Source organism: Fonsecaea pedrosoi, assembly GCF_000835455.1.
Source record: "Fonsecaea pedrosoi CBS 271.37 unplaced genomic scaffold supercont1.2, whole genome shotgun sequence".
Lineage (NCBI taxonomy): Eukaryota > Fungi > Ascomycota > Eurotiomycetes > Chaetothyriales > Herpotrichiellaceae > Fonsecaea > Fonsecaea pedrosoi.
In genome coordinates, this window is record NW_013550614.1 from 4,490,684 (window position 1) to 4,508,235 (window position 17,552).

The following is a 17,552-nucleotide window of genomic DNA, read 5'->3' on the forward strand; positions in this document are numbered from 1 at the left end:
CGAGTACCTCGATGTTGCGTTGTCTCTGGTAATACTTATAAGGCAGGTGCTGGACACGACATGGGAATGAACTACCCGGTCGGGGAAGAGACCGGATATCACGACTGTGCCCAACACTGACTTGCAGACGCTAGACCATTATCGTTTCCGTAGACCAAGCATCACGGCAATATCACTTTCTATTCATCCCCTCTCAGAGAATATGCGCCGATCACCCCTCTAGAAAGGCCCACTGCGATCCCCACAGGCTCTACCCAATGTTGCGCTCCCGCTCCGAATATAGCAGACCTTCTGCCTCGCGCATGCTTCAGTAGAGCAGCTCTCCGTCACCACGCTACTCTTGGTTTCGAGCAGGTTATACAACTCGACCAGAGTCTGATTGGTCAACATGCTTTTCGTGACGCCGTCCCAGAATGTGGCGTTCAACGGAGCGCTTGTTGGCCAACTTCCAGAGGGACTGTTATGAGCAGCTGCCACTGAATACGTGGCCCGGGCATCATATTCGAATCCCCATTCGGGTGTGGTCCAGCTGTTCGCTTCGCTGACATTGGCAAAATAAGTTTGGATGCCCGTGATGGAGAATGTTGATGCATCGACTTGATAGAGTTGATAGCCGGCGTTGTTCCCGGTCAGGGGTGTAATGGATGGGCCAATGTACCCAACAGTCAGTGGCCTAGAGTAATCAACCATCGTAGTGTTCCGATACGTCTTGCCGTCCACGGTATATGTGCTGTTCGGAAGGAAGTCATAAAAGATCTGGATTTGGTCCTCATGGGTATGGCCGAAGAAGACGCCCGCAATCGTGGTCGGGGAAAAGCGCACGACAATGGTATAGAAGAGTGCCGAAGGGTTAAGGACGGCATTGTCCCCGTCATACCCTGAAGGGACATGCCCAATGATCCATGCCCGCTGGCCTCGGGCTTCGCACGCAGCAAGCTCAGATGCCAGCCACGTCAAGACGCCAGATGTGTCGGGATTCGTAACGTTCCAATAGTTGAAGATGTTATCAACATACCAGAAATCAGTGTTGATGGATATGATGCGAAGACCTTGAGCAGTGGTGTGTGCATATGCGCCATAGTGTGTCGACGCATACTGTTGCTCTGTGCTGTTGAGCCAGCCAGCATTACCCCAGAGGGAAGAGAGGAGCTCATAATTCCACCCGAATGCATTAGCGGCAGCAGCAGCAGTTGAGCCTGCAGGGTCGAGACTATTTGGCGCTGTCCTGGATGTTAGTCATCTTGTCACAGAGTGCGGGTGTGCGATTGCCTGACTGTTCCATGCTTCTGGGATAGAATCGTGATTTCCTAGCGTGGCATAAACAGGAATGTTGCCCAGCTGAGCCTTGAAGGTTTGGTAGGTGACTGTTTCTTCATACTCGGCATATTCGCGAGATATCTGCATATCTCAGCTCTATACCTTCTACACACTATCACTAGTCTCACCTGGTCATCGTTATCGTGTGATAGAATGTCACCTGTAAAGATTGTGAAGGAGACACTGCTCAAATTGAAGAACTGATGCATGCTGGTAAACGAGCTCAGTGCCAGGTCAGGAGGCGCATCGCAGTAAAGATAGCCTTAAAGAAATCAGCGAGAATCTAGTGGCATCAGGACCATCACCAGTACCGAAACGTGAGGCAGGGACACTGGCGTTTGCAGAGGTTGTCGAAAGATCATCGTTCGTGGCATACGGACGGCAGCAGAGGTACTGAGAACAATTTGCCTCGCTGCCAATATCGTAACGTGGATCTAAATGCCAGTCCGAAGTATGGAGGACATTGATGGATTTTCCTGCATGCAGTTAAGGCGGCGAGTCCGTTCAGTATTTCGACTCTTACCTGATGGTGGTGGCACTTTCGTTGCATTAATCGGCTTCGGGCTGAAGTACAGAATCTCTTCAATGCCAACCGTAGGGGGTTGTGGGCACACACCCCAATTGAAATAGCAATAGTAGGTCATGTCTCCAGTTACAATGCTCATCTTCGAAAAGAGCTGAGCGTAATATGCTCCTGTAGCACCACCGCCAGACGAGTAGGGGATAGACGTGTTTTGGACGCTGCCATACTCGGCTGCGCAAGTATCGGCAAAATTAGCGTCCTGCACTGTTGGGACTGCCTCGCATCTGTAGTAGCTTAGCACTAATCACGCTGCCTGAATGCTTGCCACCGACATTCGGATCAGGATATTAACAAAGTTGTCGACCGGCAATGTGATCGCCGCCAAATGCATCAGCTCAGCACCCGCGACACACTGTGAACAGTTGTTCGAGAAGGTCGTTGTGTTGGCAATCGCAAACAGCTCGACGAAGAACATGTCTTCTAAGCTGGAACTGCTATTGACAGGTGTGATTGCTGGCGGAATAGGCGAGACAAGCTCGTACGAGGGAACTGGTCCTGAGCCATTGTAATAAAGCACAGGTCCATTTCCGTTGGGGATTAGATTTGTGTCGGAAGTGTTTAAGGCTTCAGCGGTCGAGTTAATCGTAGCATGAGTGAGGGAAGCAAAGCCCAGGAAGAGCACACCGCAGGCACAGCTTAACATCATGATTGCTACAAGGTTGGAGGAATCGAGGATGCTGTCTGAGAAGAGTGGCTGGCTGGGGTGAAGGATGTCTAGAGACCTACGGGAAGCTTGGCTCATCATCTTCAAGCTTCTCTGCGAGCGCAATGATGGCCTCGCATGGCCGCGCAGCTACAGTATCTGCATTGAAATATCGAAACACCAATAATGAGACCTGGGTTGAGCACGGGATGGATCGACTAAGTGGTGTAAGGTGAGAAGGGAGGGAATGCTTGGCGAGCTTGTCGAAGCTTAACTTGATCCTCCTTAGGTTGGACATCATAGGGCGTGACGAGAGGTCCGATACGGCTGCCGGCAAAATGTACAAGGATGGAAGAATGGGAGTGCTGCGTTGGAACAGGGAATGAAGGAGAGTTATCGATGCCGGATCTGGCGGATCAAATGAAATGTCTACACGTGACCGGGCTGTCTGTGGCATCATGTGACCTCGGCAGAGCTTCCCTGTAAACGCGCATCTCGGCCCCAAAGAATTCGAACTCGAGTCAATGCGTGCATGCAAACACCAAATTTGCGGATTCTTTAACAGCCACCCGCCGGTTGCACGAACTCACCATTGAAAAGCGCTGTCCTCATTCATACTAGAACACAATGGACACACTTTCAAGCTCAATATGTCGAGCTTGCCGGCAGCGTTTGATCAAGCCTGCGCCGTATCGAGCTTTCACCTCATCCTCTCCTCGCGCATATATCCCACCCGAGTCTCCTGCCTTTGTCGATGTCCCAGAGCCGCTTCAAACAATCCGAGACTCTCAAGCTCGACCGAAGGGTATTCTTCCTGTGCCTCGCGAGCTCTTTCCCTCCCGGCGGCCCGACAAACCCGGCCAGCAATACCTGGACAATGTTACGCCTGATCCGCTTCCCAAGAACATCCCCCCTCCCGATCATCTGACAGAGACGGGGAAGTACAAACGGCGCATGGCCGAACTGAGAAAGACTCATCTACGCTCAGCGCTGAAAGAACTACACAGCCGGAAAACGTCGATCGACACGACCATTGCTGCTCGCAGTGATGCCAAACAGCGCGAACGTACTCGACTCCTGTCACAAGCCGAACGAGAAGACGTCCGCCTCACCAACGTTTCTGTGCCCAGCGCAATGCGTCCGCAAAAGATTCACGAACTGTCGATCGAAGAAGAGCTCGCCAACTACAACGCCCGCAAAGCCGCACATGAAGCTCGCCTCGCGGCAAAGCACGAAGACCGGCTCGACAAACTCCACACACTGTACATGAACTCACGAACGTTCATCACCGATAGGGAACAGCTCAGCGCAGCGATTGAAAAGGCATTCACTACCACGGGAAGCATTTGGAGAAAGGATGGAAGGCCAGATACAGTGGAAGAGATGATCAAGCGCGGTAGGGACAGGACTGCAGACCAGGGACGAGGTGGCATGATGTTGTTCAGCGATGTCAATGAACGTGCACTCAAGGATCAAGAGAGGATGAAGAAGATTGCAGAGAAATTGAGCGGTGGGAAGCTGTGAGCGGAGTGAGTCATTTGCGCATACTTGTGGGAGCAATATCGCGATGGAGACCATTCGCGGAATAGCGCGTGTGAGCGCCTTGAGGGAATTGGCATTGAGGTGGACAGTCAACAGAGTCCCTTCATGGAAATGTATAACTATGTAAAACTTGAGATCAAAGGAGAATGCTGGCTCTTGGTTCAAGTGTATACAACCCCGTCGCGCTAGATCTTGTCGAACAATATTCGATCCTTGCCAATGTACCTCACAATGTAAGCGCAATACCAAGCTATCTCAACAGACGGCTCTTCAAACGGTAAATATGCATCCTTTAGAAACATTCTTCCAACATTCAGCGCCAGAGCCTTGACTTCCGATCGGCTTCTCGTCTCCTTTCGACTCTCGGCGTGCTTCCATCTTCCTTCCATATCGTTCTTTAGACGGAGACCTCGTTCAAAAGGTCAAGGCCTCGTGTGCTGGTCTTAACCGGCTGCCATTGACCTGTGGTGCTGCGTTGCCATTTAAGACGATGGCTGTCTTTAAGCCAACCTCCGACATGTGACATGTACTATGTCGACCCCGTTTGTCGTCGTTCTTGTGACTCATTCCACAGTCGGTCCTTGTGACCGCTTTGGGCATCGAAGTCGATAGACGAGAATATGACAATGTTCGTGTGCGGTTTGCAACCAGACATCGTGTCGTATCTTTGCCGAATAGGATGATATTGTTGCACAAACTTTCAAGTCAACGCACGCACGCCGAGCCCAACACTACGAGTCTCAAACAACTCGATCAACCCGGCACCGAGACACTCCTCGAGGATCCAGTCAAAGTTGAGGCCGTAGAGGTCTTTCCACTTCTTGGTCTTGGATGGCATCACTTCGGAGAATTCTCCCCTGATTTGTTTAGCAGTCGATACTCTACTTTGCGAGTCAACCGCGCCATCCCACCGCTCACGTAGGAGATACAGCGGGGCTTCCTTGTATTTTGACCTGCCCAGGAGCTGGAGAAGATGCGTCCGGCCCGCTTGCAACAGTCTCAGATACGGGCCGATGTTTGGCACGGACAAAGTCAAATCTCCTTCTTGTGAGGCTTGTGTGTGATGAAAAGAAGATTTCGATCGTCGCGCAGCACCAACGCCCCCGAGGTTTTCAAAGGCAGCATCTCCGCCGACAGCGGCAGAAGACCCTGACGCGGCACGAGAAACTTTGGGCATGGAGACTAGAGATGAGCCAGCCAACGAGAGATTTCGAGTGCCTGCCAATGACGAGGATACAAGAAAGCCAGTTCGGGTCAGTGTAGCCACATGGGATGCAGGTAGCTCTTGAGGCGGAATAGACGCGGCTCGCGGATAACGACGAAGCACATCGCAGAAGTCTGTACGGACGTCTGGTGCGACATCGCTCCGCTCCAGCAAGGCTTGGAGATCTCGCATGGTGATGAGCACCTCGCTTAAGCCGCTGATATCGTTTCCTCGCCCCGTGACTTTTATTTTGCGAAGCTTACCCGCGGTTTGCAAGGCCGCGATCTCCCTTTCAGTCTTGGATGAAGCAGCAACAAGAGCATGTACATGAGCCAGAGAGACGATGTCAGGCATGTTCCGCTGGAAGTTGAGTACTGCAGCAATACGGACACTGTTCATTCCAGCCCGTTCTGGAAGTGTTGCAAACATGGATGTGCGAGCATATTGCACGGCAGTCAACACATCCTTGGCTTGCTCGACGGAGACAGTGGATAAGACTTTGCCGCTAGGAATCAACCTATCCTCTTCTTCCTCGTCGCCATCGTCCAGCTCATCGTCGATAGCATCAATAATTGGCCTTGCTTTGCGACCGGGCGGTTTGGTACGTGGAAGGTTCGCGAACGACGCAGGCGAAGAATGCGAAGAGGCGGGTCTTTTGGCCGGCTTTTTCACCCGCGATGAGTGGGCCGCTGTGACATACAACGGCATGACGCAGGAGGAGAAGGAGGTAGGACGAGTGGTAGAGGGATGGTAGAACGAAATCAAATAGCGCCAAGCGCATCTTCACCTGGCAAGGTAGGACGAGCACATGCTTCCCGTTTCGCTCAGGTAGAGGGGCAGAATTGGGGGAGCACAAGGCAACAGCATTTGGTGTAACGGAATGCAGTGTGTGGTCTGAGGATTTTTCAAAACAGAGTTCCTGGAGCGCAGGAAAGAGGGGGGCCGAGAGAGGGGTGGTTGGAAGAAAGTTTGACAACCTTGGCTGGGTGGGTTGGGCGTAGCGGATCAGATGCCGGGCCAGTCGAAGGGTGAGAGTAGGGCTGCGCTTGGCTGCAATGGGCAGTGGGACACCCAGTTCCGGGCGGCAGCACCAGTACTTTGGGTACTTTGGGCACCTTAGGCCACTTAGGCCTTGGGATGGGGGACGGGTGCCTCCGAGGTTCAGGCGCAATGGGCCCATAGGCTGTTAACTTGGCCATGGCTGGCGTGCCAGTCTCCACCACGTGCGTCATGCTGCCCCCCAATGCGTGTTTCCGGCCCAAACAAGCTCAGATTCGAGTTTCCATCTCTCACCATCAGTCTGTATTTGCTCGTTTGTCCTTCGCTTTGCCGTAAGATATCTCTCTTTATTGTTGTCCGGCTGATCGCGAGATGTTGGAACCGATGGGATCCAGTACTCTGCACACTTGCTTCCGACGAATGGATCCTGTATCACCGCGTCGTCTGTGATTCAACAATTCCATTGACTGGAAGAATCTCGCCCTTGCCCGACCTCAACTTTTTTGTTCCACCCACCCCATCAGCAATACCACCACGTTCTCTTTTAATATTCATACTTCTTCTCCTCCACTACTTGTCTACGCACACACATACTCTCTCTCGACCATTCGTGAGACTTGGGACTGGCTCGAAAGTCCACCTCACTCGCCCATCGTAGTTTGACGCGGGGTGATCCTCGACCGCAGCCACTCACACCACCGACTTTGTTCATCGTACCTTCTCTGCCTACCAACAGACAACATTGATCAATCATTACGCTGGTTCTGCGCCATCTTCCAAACAACAACACACATTCTGTCGACATTCTCTCCCTATTCATAGTGTTAGCTCCGAACGCCACGATATACTATTCAAAATGACCATCTTCGTTGCTACCCTCTTTCTACCCTATACTATCAACTTCGACATTCCATCCTGTACCTCGCGGCCCGAGTCTCCTGAACTTCCGAGGCAGCAAATATCCCTTACTCAGAACACTCCGAGTGACACTCAGACTGTGAGCCTCTTCACACCTGGCGCAGTCAGTGGCTCCCCGCTGTCGCAGCTCTCCCAGAGTTCCGGCCCAATTCCTCCCACTCCAGGCGCTACTACCGACCACGAGAAGATCTTCCGACCTCATACTGAGCGAAAAATAAGCTTGACCCTCCCCAATGTCAAAAAAGAGGCTCCGGTTCCTGTGCGCGCCATCTCTCGACATGACCTCCATTCTCCTGGTTGGGGTAAGACCTTCACCTGGAACCAACCTCCTTCACGCGCCAAGTCGCCTCCTCCAAGTTCAATCTTGAAGCATGCAGTGGTCAGCGCCAGGGATGTTAAGGAAGTCAAAGAGAGGGCTATTTCGCTAGCTCACAATGCCACCCACCGAGGACGTCGCCAGAGAACGAGGACTGTTAGCCACGAACGGCACTTTTCACATGACAGCTACACTGTCGAGAAGGCGATCATCGGCAACGGAGGCCTATACAATGCCATTGACGCCGCTGTCGATGCTGGGATTTGCGAGGAAAAGACCTGGGTCGGGACACTTGGCTGCCCAGTCGATGCCCTAGACGAGCATTTGAAAGAGAATATTGCCGAAAAATTGGAGAATGACTACGATTGTTTGGCTGTTTATACCAGTGACAGTGATCTTAATGGTCATTACGAGCACTACTGCAAGACCATCCTCTGGCCTGTGGTCCACTATCAGATTCCAGACCACCCTAAGAGCAAGGCATACGAGGATCATTCTTGGGTATTCTACGCCAAGGTCAACGAGGCTTTCGCCGATCGGATCGCAAAAAACTGGAAAAAAGGCGATGTCATCTGGATTCACGATTACCATCTGCTGCTTCTGCCTAATTTGCTACGTCAGAGGCTCCCTGAAGCTCAAATCGGCTTCTTCCTGCACACTGCATTCCCTTCGTCGGAAATCTTCCGATGCCTCGCTGTTCGTACAAACCTCCTCCAAGGAATGTTGGGTGCCAACATGATTGGGTTCCAGAACGATGAATATGGACATCACTTCCTCCAGACCTGCAGTCGTCTCCTCAATGTGGAGGCGACCAAGCACGGAGTCATTCTGGAGGACGGGAGATTTGTCCATGTCAATACGTGCCCTATCGGTATCGACCCAAAAGCGATCGATCTGCAACGACAAGCGAAAGAAGTCAAGGAGTGGGTACACACAATCACCGATAAATACCGAGGCAAGCGAATCATTGTTGCACGAGACAAATTGGACAGTATTCGTGGAGTTCGTCAAAAGATTCTGGCTTACGAGCTATTCCTCAACAAATACCCCGAATATCGGGATAAAGTCGTGCTCATCCAAATTGCAACCTCGTCTGCTGAGGACCCAGAGCTGAGTGCTACCGTGGCTGATATTGTCACTCGGGTTAATTCGACCCATTCGACTCTGGCCCATCAACCGCTGGTGTTTTTGAAGCAAGACATTGACTTCTCCCAATACATGGCCTTGCTCACCGTTGCTGAATGTTTAATGATTACCAGCTTGCGCGAAGGCATGAACTTGACGAGCCACGAGTGGATACTCTGCCAGGACGGCAAGATTTCCCAGAACAAGTATGGTCCTCTGATTCTTAGTGAGTTCACTGGTTCTGCTACAGTCTTTGGGCACAATGCCCTTTTGGTCAACCCTTGGCACTACAGTCACTGTGCCGATGCTATTAAACAAGCCCTGGACATGTCCCCCGAGGAGCGCGAGAACCGCTGGAAGGCTCTGTACGATATTGTCGTACATCAGAACGCTGTTGGATGGTTTGAGCACTACGTCAAGGGGTTGGAACACGCATGGAAGGAACACACAGTCCGTGACTCCACGGCAGTTCCCCGACTGTCTTTGCCCAGTGTCAAATCCAAGTATTTGAAAGCCAAAAAGCGATTGATAATTCTCGACTACGAGGGGACGTTGGCATCCTGGGGCTCACCCACCGATATCATCTTGACCACTCCCAAGAGGTCGGTCGACGTATTGAACGACCTCATTGAAGACAAGAAGAATATTGTGTACGTCATGAGCTCGAGGATGCCTGAAGAGATGGAGCGGCTCTTTAGTCCCGTTAGTGGCATTGGGATGATTGCGGAGAACGGTGCTTTTGTGCTGGATCCAGGAACCGATGAGTGGCAGGAGTTGACCAACCTCGAGCATGTTCGAAACTGGAAGAAAGGGGTGAGGAGTATTCTGCAGTACTATGTCGACAGAATTGAGGGCAGCAGGGTTGAAGAGCGCCATGCGTCACTGATCTTCGACTACTCGGACGCAGAAGATAGACAAGGGGCCTTCAAACAGGCCGGCGAGTGCGCCAATCATATAAATGATGCTTGTCGTGGACAGAATGTCAATGCAATCCCGATTGAGGATGGACTCAACATTTCGGAGATGGATGTCAACAAAGGAGCAGCCGCCCAGCTGATTGGTGAGAACTTGGAAAAGCAGGGTCAGGGGAAGGATTTTCCAGACTTCCTCATGGTAATTGGGGATTCGAGGGAGGACGAGTATGTCTTCAACTGGGCTCACCGCTTGGAAAAGGCCGGAAAGATACGAGACGTTGTCACCGTGACGCTTGGTGCGAGAAGTACTGAAGCATCAGCTACATTGACTCAAGGTGTTACTGGTAAGTTGGACCTTTACAGTCAACCCTACACGGTAACTAACATTCTGTCTAGGTGTATTGTCAATTCTGGAGAAACTCGCGTGGTCTCAGCAGAAAGCGTGAAGTTTAGTGCTCCGATTAGACTGGATGTTGTTCGTGGTTAATGCGGCTCATTGCACGGAAGGTTGAACAAAAGTATGCAGGGTTTGCACGATGGGAACACGAGCTTATGATATGCTTAGAGCGGGTTAGCGACCCCCATAGATACCCTGTATTAGGAAGGTCAGGCAATAGAAAGACATTCGTCCTAGCGGTAGAGCGAACTCCGGACGGTGGAAATAGTGATTTTCTGCGATACCAAGGAGAAGTATCTGGGAAGCATTCAGTCGGTGCTGCCACTCCTGTGTGGGGTTTTGTAACTTGATCATCTGTAACAGATTTCGAGGTTTATAAGCTATGGTTCTGTACATCCGGTATGGTCCCCAGCGAGTCGATAGATGGGTAAAGATTGAATAGTCGTGAGATTGTGTGTACTCGGTACCGAGTAGCTATGCCACCACGTCCCCTTGATTCAGACAAATTAAGTCTGTCTCAGCCTCGCGAGGTTGTGTCGGCTGCACATCGATGGATTTGTCATCCCCCATATTTCTCCCACTCTCTGCCATTCACTTGATCAATGTTACAAGTCTGCAAAATACGGCAATCCTGAGCTTTCGAGACAAGTTCGACGCGGGATTCCAACGCCGGTGCCAGTCGATATGCTGATTAATATCATCTCATCACCCGGAGGTTTCAAACTTTGACGGCTTGAAGGTGTGAGAACAAGGGCAAAGGGCGTGCGGTGTTTTCTCATTTTGAACGTCGAAACCCCCGCAAGTGTGCAGGTGAAGTTACATCCCTTGCAGCTCTCTTTCTTTCTTGTTGCTTGTTGTCATTCTGGGGACGGGCCTTTATCCCACGGACACGTTTGGCTTACCACGTCAATTGACCAGTTTGTTGTGACGCCAGTAACTTTTGCTATAGCCACGAACCGGTACAGAGAGGCTTCAACTCCGTCGCTTTGAGGTCCTATGTATATAAGAGATCGCCAGACTCTCCGTGGTACGGTCTGTGTCGAATAACGTACTCATTTAGAACAGACGATATAAAGTGATTGTAATTCGCACCTACTAAGCTTTTCCTCCCGTGTCGATTCAGGAGAGAGGGAGAGAGACCGCCTAGCTGCACGAGATTGAACTTGATATGGCTCCCACCAAATTAGGCTTCATTGGCTTGTCCGCTGATGGGTAAGTTGTCCCACAAAACAACAAGACGTTGTGTTGGAAACTGAGCGAGATGTTTCCGTCCTGCAGACAATGGGCCGCCAATTCACATCTGCCGCATATCCAGAAGAGACCAGACCTGTTCCGGATCACGGCGCTGCAGAATAGCAGCAAGGCATCGGCGGAGAAAGCCGTGCAAAAGTACAAGCTGGGCGGAGATGTCGCATGCTACGACGACCCGGAATCTCTGGCCCGTGATCCCAATGTCGATATGGTGGTCGTGTCAGTCAAAGTGCCCGAGCATTATCGACTCATCAGGCCGGCGTTAGATGCGAAGAAGGATCTCTTTGTCGAGTGGCCGCTCGCGGCGAATGTGAAAGAGGCGGAAGAGCTCACGGCCCTGGCGGCGACCCAGAAGGTCAAGAATGTAGTCGGTCTGCAGGCACGCCAGAACCCGAGCATCCGCAAGGCCAAGGAGATGGTGGCCAACGGCGAGCTGGGCGAGATCCTCGGCACCACCATGCTGGGCTCAGGCATGGTACTGGGCGCAACCGAGGCCCCCGTGTACGAGTACATGGCCAAGATTGAGCACGGAGCCAATCTGATCACCATCCCTGCCGGACACGCCATGGACGCCCTCTGCTACGTCTTGGGAGAGATGACGGAATTGCAGGCCAAGTTGGCGACGCGGCGCCCGACCATGGACATTGTCGATGCCTCGGGACAGGTCCTCCGAACCGTCAACAAGACCGCGCACGACTGGATGTCGGTGACGGGGACACTCGAGCGCGGAGGGGGTGTGGCCACGATGGTCTATCAAGGCGGCCTCTCGGACACGGGCAAAGACTTTTACTGGGAAATCAACGGCACCAAGGGGACTCTGGTGCTCGAGGGCCCGAACGGCCACATCCAAATGTTCCATCCGACGATCAAGTTCGTTCCCGCGGGTGCTGGGCGGGCACAGCTGAAAGAGATTCCAGTCGAACCGGCCAGTGACTTTGCCTACAATGTGGGGAAGGTCTGGGATGCGGCCATGGGCGAGGGAGACGGCGGCGTCGTGGCCTTCAAGGACGCATTGCTCAGGCATAAGATGATTGACGCGATCTACCGCAGCAACGAGAAGGGGACTCGGGAGTCGTACCTTTGAATGTCGAGATACAACAACCAGTTTTGGCTCAGGGGGACCAGGACATCGGAGGATGATAGCGCGTGTAGGGGTTTGAACCATTGGTTTTCCTTAGCCAGTGTCTCATTCTCTAGAAAATGAATGCACATGTCGTCGTAGATGACCCTAATTATTCAGCTCCTGCGCCTATTTCTCAGTGAATAGGCCGAAAAATGAGGCTGATCGACGACGGGAGGTCCACTTTCCCCCCTTGTCACGAGTACGAGGACTTCCCAGACAGGTATTCGGGATAGAACCTCCGTATCCACCCGTCTCCTTTGCCCACTTACCTATTACCTACCTGTAGTCGCTCACCGCGCAGGTTCCAACGGCCAGGGTCGCAGGCACATATATTTGCGCGACTCAGCCCCCACTTTCAAGCGGTGGGAATCATTCCCTCCAATAAATGCCCGAGGACTCGGTAGATACGAGTACGCTCGAGTTCTCGACTGCCACGTGGTGGCATCAGCCCTACAGACCTGGCCTGACCTGACCTTATCTGCATGGATCCCTGGTCCTGGTCCTAGGCGCTGGCCCGTTCTGGACATTTGCGCCTGAACTGCGCCCGCCTAGGGCGCGCCCCTTGTAAGCGCTTGTGCCGGATTTGGGAAACCCCGTTGATGAACTTTGTCTTGGGCGGGTGGTTCTTCGGTCCGTCCTGATCGGAAAACATCTCCTCCACGGTTACAGTACGAGGTACATGAGACCCTTTCCATCTCTTTTTTTGTTTTGGGACGCCGTATCCAGATTTCGCTTTCTGCAAGTGTGTGTCTGTATGTATGTCGTCAGCTTTGGCATCGCGTCACGGGTGACGAAAGGTCCCTTTGCTTTTGGTCATTGGGCTTTCAAGTCCGCATCGTCTCATGTACCTCATTCAGGTGCTCGGCTGATTTGCTGTTGTTGGTGACATGGATGCTCACTCGTGACCCTGTCGCTATCAAGATGTTACCACTGGCTGGATGCGCACCGAGCTGAGGCACTGCCACTGACTGTCACGCCCAGCCCATGAGAAGACCGTGCTTGGGAGATCCAGGGGAGAGGTGAACATGTATAAGATGTTTCAAGATCCGCGTTTGTCGTCTCGTGTCTTTGAACCACCAGCCAGTACACACGCAGGTCTACCATCACCGAATAACTTCAAAAACACAGTCCAAAATTTCACAAGCAAGGCTTACCCATCAACTAGTACACTGCCAGAGACAGCCCAGGGCTTTATCACCTAGTACACAATGGCATCGGCTTTCTTCGCCCGCAAATCAGTGCTCTCCATGAACACAACACCCATTACACCAGCCAGTCTTTTCCAGACCTCTTCAACTTCATCTTCGACATCATCATCGTCGTCGTCATCATCATCATCATCAAAAAGATCCTCTCCCGTCACATCCAAGAACCAGTCGACCAGCTCCACGAGCAGGAATAACGGCGGCGCGCCAGGCTCCGACGCAGACTCCCTCTCGAGCTCGATGAGTAATAGTTACGGATCGTTTATGCGGTCCATGTATACCAGAGGCCTGTGATTTGAGCATTTCTTCAAAACCACTCATGCGAGGGTGGTATTTTACCCAAGACCGGCGAAGGAGGTTGGAGGAATTGGGATTCCGGGCACCCATGCTGGACTGTGGTGGTGGTTTCCCGGGATTATGCGAAAGTGTTCGAGCCGAGTTTTTTTGTGGGCGAGAAACTGCCAGAACCAGGCTCAGATGGAGTGAGCTGCTTGGACAAGGCTTCACTGCACTGGGGAGAGTTGTTCTTGTCGGGAGATCGTCACAATCACATCTCTGCGTCCTTCTGGACAACCTGTCGGCATTATACCTGCTCGGTTTTTTCAGCGGTTAGTTGTTTGTCTGATGAAGGGAAAAAAAAAGTGCAATCTTCGTTCCCACTGGTAGACTTCCCTGTTTCCGATTCTCCAAGGTGTTCTTTGTCTGGCATTCGTGGTTTATGACTGATTTTTCGAGAGTCGAGCTTGGAAGTCGGGTCGGCTCCCCATACCACAGAAACACGGTAATATCATCTCACGGACTTTCTCAATCTGCGAGCTACGCCAGGAAAAAGCAATCCTAGTGATGAACGCACGCACAGGTCAGCCGGCTTGTCAAGCTCGCTTAGAGTGTCGGTGGCTCTGGAACAGCAAACTCACTTCGAACAGGCCGTGATCGGTCAGAAACATATCCCCCGTGGGGATTTCAAAGCCCAATGGACTCTCGTCACTCGATGTCCAGTCCCATTGTTGATCGAGGAGGACGGAGCTCGTCAAGTTTTCATCCCTCGCCAAATTGTCCGTGACGGGGTACGCGGGTTCAGTTCCGGTCTCTGCCTCTGCTTCGATATCAAGCCCGTCGATGGCCTGGAAATCTTCTTCGCGTAACTCATGCACGCCGTCGCCTTGGTCGTGTTGTACATGAGCCTGTTCGATACTGCTTTTTGGTGCCTCGTGAGTATCCAGGGCGAGCGATCCTTGGAGCTGTTGGACGTCGTTCAGATCTGCAAAGACGCTCGTTCGAGAAGACTGGAGAGAGGCGGAGCATTGTGGAAGTTGGTCAAACGCCATGGTTGCAATATGTCGGATCTGGGTGAGGGCTTCAGAGCTCGGGCAAACCTCACTAGAGCTAGAGTGTTTTTTCAAGAAATCCGATACCAGCCTCAAAGCTGTGGCCACATGGTGTGGGTAGGGGTCAATGCTGAGGAGGCACACCATGTCGTTGCGACGTGACCCTACCATTGAGCCAAATACAGTCTGAAGCGAGAATTTACATTGCATCCCCAGCGAGATGATATTGATGGTCTCTTGTACTGCAGCCCGTTGCAAGATGCTCAAGTTTGATATCAAATCTCGCCTGTCAAAAATATTCAGGGTATCGTACAGGATCAGCAGTCCTAAGTGATAATGAAGAGCGAGAAGGTCTTGGAGCCCGTAAATTCTCGATATACGCATTCTGCAGAAGGACTGAGCACTTACACCAGTTGAGCTGGGCCTCGAAGTCGAGGAACAGCAATGCTCGCTTACACGCAGCGAGCAGCGGAGCATATGTGACGTCGTATCTGTGCATGCATTGGACAACGGCCGTCTGTGCACGGACAACGAGGTGCGGCTCGTGGCGGTAATTGAACGCTTCGCGGAGGGAGGCGACCGCTTTCCAGAACAACCCTTTACAACCGCTGGCCGACTGAACTATCCAGATCGCGCATTGATTGGTCACCTCGAAGCCGTTGAGTCGCCACGGCTCCGTCTTGTCGTGAAAATCTTGCGCGGTTCTTTGTAGGAGCTGCACTGTACCCTCTTGTTCGAAGCCAAGGAGGCTTGCGTGGAGAATAGACGGTAGACCAGTGGTCAAGGACGCCGAAGTATCAAAGACGAATCCAGCCCAGTATGCGATGGTTTCGCGGAGTTGGTAGCCCTCGTCAACTGTATCAGAGAGGTCGACTGCTGGTCCTGCTCTTGCTCCTGCTCCTACGAGCGCGGACTTGGTTGTCATAGCGGTGGACTCGGAGCGATTGACCTGTCTACGCCTTGCCCGGACACTCAGTAACTGCCGCATCGCAATGTCAATGCACACTTCACCGATATTCCCGTGCGAGAGGTCCTCATCCTCGAGGCCCGGTGGAACAGGAGTCATCCCAAAGATATACAGTGCCAATATCGATCTGTAGCAACGCCTCTGCAAGATGAGGAGGATTTTAGACCGTGCGTTTTGCCAAAGCCTGCGGGCCAGGTCATTCAGTTTGTCGGTTGAAATGTTCGTTCCAGCAACCAGAGGGAGCCACCGGACACTGAATGCGTGGACAGCTACGTTTAAGGCCTGGTTGACCACCGTGTCTGCTTTGACACAGACATTTCCTGGTCCTGGGACTGGATGTCGGGTTTCAACTTGGCCATCGTGACCCCGGCACGGGCATTTCCATTCGTCCAAGCTCACAAACAGCCTGGAAATGATTGTTCTCGAGCCCTATGGGTCCATCCATTCTCATTAACGACTTCTTTTGCCCCTCTAGAGGACGGACGCAAGAGAAACGGGAGGCAGGGTCTGGACTTACATCTGGAAGACCCGGGTATGGACAGCAGCCACTGCCGAGCCATACGCCGAGTGCAGTCTCAAAGACCGAAGAGAAGATGTGCCACATGGAGGATTCGATCGAATCCTCACGTAGGTTGAACGCGCGGGCAACTCTTGAGGACGCGGTGGATCTTGAGGATGATGTTTCTCGGCTTAGAAATCTAGTTGTTTCTCAGACTTTGGCGTAAAGTCACCAAAGGAAAAAGCTGATACTAACACAGACCGTCCACCTTTATGTATATCCCCCTCGTGATCGAATGGCGGATGCACTGCGTCTTCTCCGTTCTCAACGCTGTCGACAGAAAACGCCGAGCTCGCACGTCGACGCCGCTTCGTGACCTGAAGCCACTAAACGAAACACACTATCAGCCTCAATTCCACCGGTCTCGCAGAGAACAGAGTCGACTCACCTTGAAAGTGCAAGGCCGCTCTTTCCGGGCGCAGTTGGTGCATCTGCGATCGCGAAGGCCGCCAACAACAGCGGCTCCTCCTCCTTCTCGCCTGTGCACAGCATCGCAACGGATCCTTGAGGCCCGGCAGCCGTCGCAGCTTGAATTTTGTTTCCGCGGAGGACGTGGCGTCTTTTCCATTCTGTCTCCTGAATGCTTTGACTCTTGTTGTTTTTTTTTTTTTTTAGGTGAGGAGTAACTGTCGAGGAAGAAGAAAGACATCGCTGCGACGAGTATTTTGTCGCCGGGTCCGGCGGAACCGAGGCAGTAGAAGCTCGGTAGCGGCATGCTCGGATCTCAGGTGCGAAGACACTGGAGGGGCTTTCCACTTGTCCACTGACCAAAGCCCAGCAGCCCCTTGTGGCTCCTTTTCTGGACAGCCTCGAGTTGGACCGAGACCCACTTATTTCTCGCGTTAGTCTTCTTTGGGAAATATCAACATCGTCATTTGTCCGGAATCAGCTTGGAAGAGTTTATTTCTCGTGATTCTCGAGATAGATTAGCAAGCATGAATCCCTTAAGAAGCAATATATGCCGGGTTGAGCGGGATCAAATGTCGGACGAGATTTCTGGGCCTCCATGTTCGGGAACTACGTTGCTGCGAGGTTGTCGTTAGGGACTGGTAGGTCCAGGTCGAGACCCCTCCCAGCATCTCCTCAAGATGATCACTATACTCACACGTCTGCGATGGCTCTGGGAGTCGCTTCCGAAGTGACGTCCTCCGCAATATGGTG

At 52.3% G+C, this 17,552-nt stretch overlaps 6 protein-coding genes across 6 annotated transcripts; 3 read left to right on the forward strand and 3 right to left on the reverse strand.

Moving 5' to 3' along the window:
• Nucleotides 1-219: 219 nt before the first annotated feature.
• Z517_03592 (uncharacterized protein) lies at nucleotides 220-2,546 on the reverse strand (the record flags this gene model as incomplete). The annotated part of the gene is made up of 6 exons (XM_013432696.1): nucleotides 220-1,220; nucleotides 1,275-1,398; nucleotides 1,446-1,579; nucleotides 1,629-1,793; nucleotides 1,841-2,124; nucleotides 2,173-2,546. 6 exons carry the CDS (start codon nucleotides 2,544-2,546, stop codon nucleotides 220-222), a joined length of 2,082 nt encoding a protein of 693 aa, XP_013288150.1.
• Nucleotides 2,547-3,170: 624 nt separating this feature from the next.
• Nucleotides 3,171-4,067, forward strand: Z517_03593 (uncharacterized protein; the record flags this gene model as incomplete). Its single annotated transcript, XM_013432697.1, has 1 exon — nucleotides 3,171-4,067. One exon carries the CDS (start codon nucleotides 3,171-3,173, stop codon nucleotides 4,065-4,067), a length of 897 nt encoding a protein of 298 aa, XP_013288151.1.
• Nucleotides 4,068-4,785: 718 nt separating this feature from the next.
• On the reverse strand, nucleotides 4,786-5,997 carry Z517_03594 (uncharacterized protein; the record flags this gene model as incomplete). Its single annotated transcript, XM_013432698.1, has 1 exon — nucleotides 4,786-5,997. One exon carries the CDS (start codon nucleotides 5,995-5,997, stop codon nucleotides 4,786-4,788), a length of 1,212 nt encoding a protein of 403 aa, XP_013288152.1.
• Nucleotides 5,998-7,144: 1,147 nt separating this feature from the next.
• On the forward strand, nucleotides 7,145-10,048 carry Z517_03595 (trehalose-phosphatase; the record flags this gene model as incomplete). Its single annotated transcript, XM_013432699.1, has 1 exon — nucleotides 7,145-10,048. One exon carries the CDS (start codon nucleotides 7,145-7,147, stop codon nucleotides 10,046-10,048), a length of 2,904 nt encoding a protein of 967 aa, XP_013288153.1.
• A 1,078-nt stretch (nucleotides 10,049-11,126) lies between these two features.
• Nucleotides 11,127-12,293, forward strand: Z517_03596 (uncharacterized protein; the record flags this gene model as incomplete). The annotated part of the gene is made up of 2 exons (XM_013432700.1): nucleotides 11,127-11,170; nucleotides 11,237-12,293. The coding sequence occupies 2 exons, from the start codon at nucleotides 11,127-11,129 to the stop codon at nucleotides 12,291-12,293; spliced, it is 1,101 nt and encodes a 366-aa protein (XP_013288154.1).
• Nucleotides 12,294-13,530: 1,237 nt separating this feature from the next.
• On the reverse strand, nucleotides 13,531-16,959 carry Z517_03597 (uncharacterized protein; the record flags this gene model as incomplete). Its single annotated transcript, XM_013432701.1, has 6 exons — nucleotides 13,531-13,767; nucleotides 14,455-15,218; nucleotides 15,274-16,261; nucleotides 16,350-16,530; nucleotides 16,587-16,717; nucleotides 16,780-16,959. 6 exons carry the CDS (start codon nucleotides 16,957-16,959, stop codon nucleotides 13,531-13,533), a joined length of 2,481 nt encoding a protein of 826 aa, XP_013288155.1.
• Between the last annotated feature and the right edge of the window lie 593 nt (nucleotides 16,960-17,552).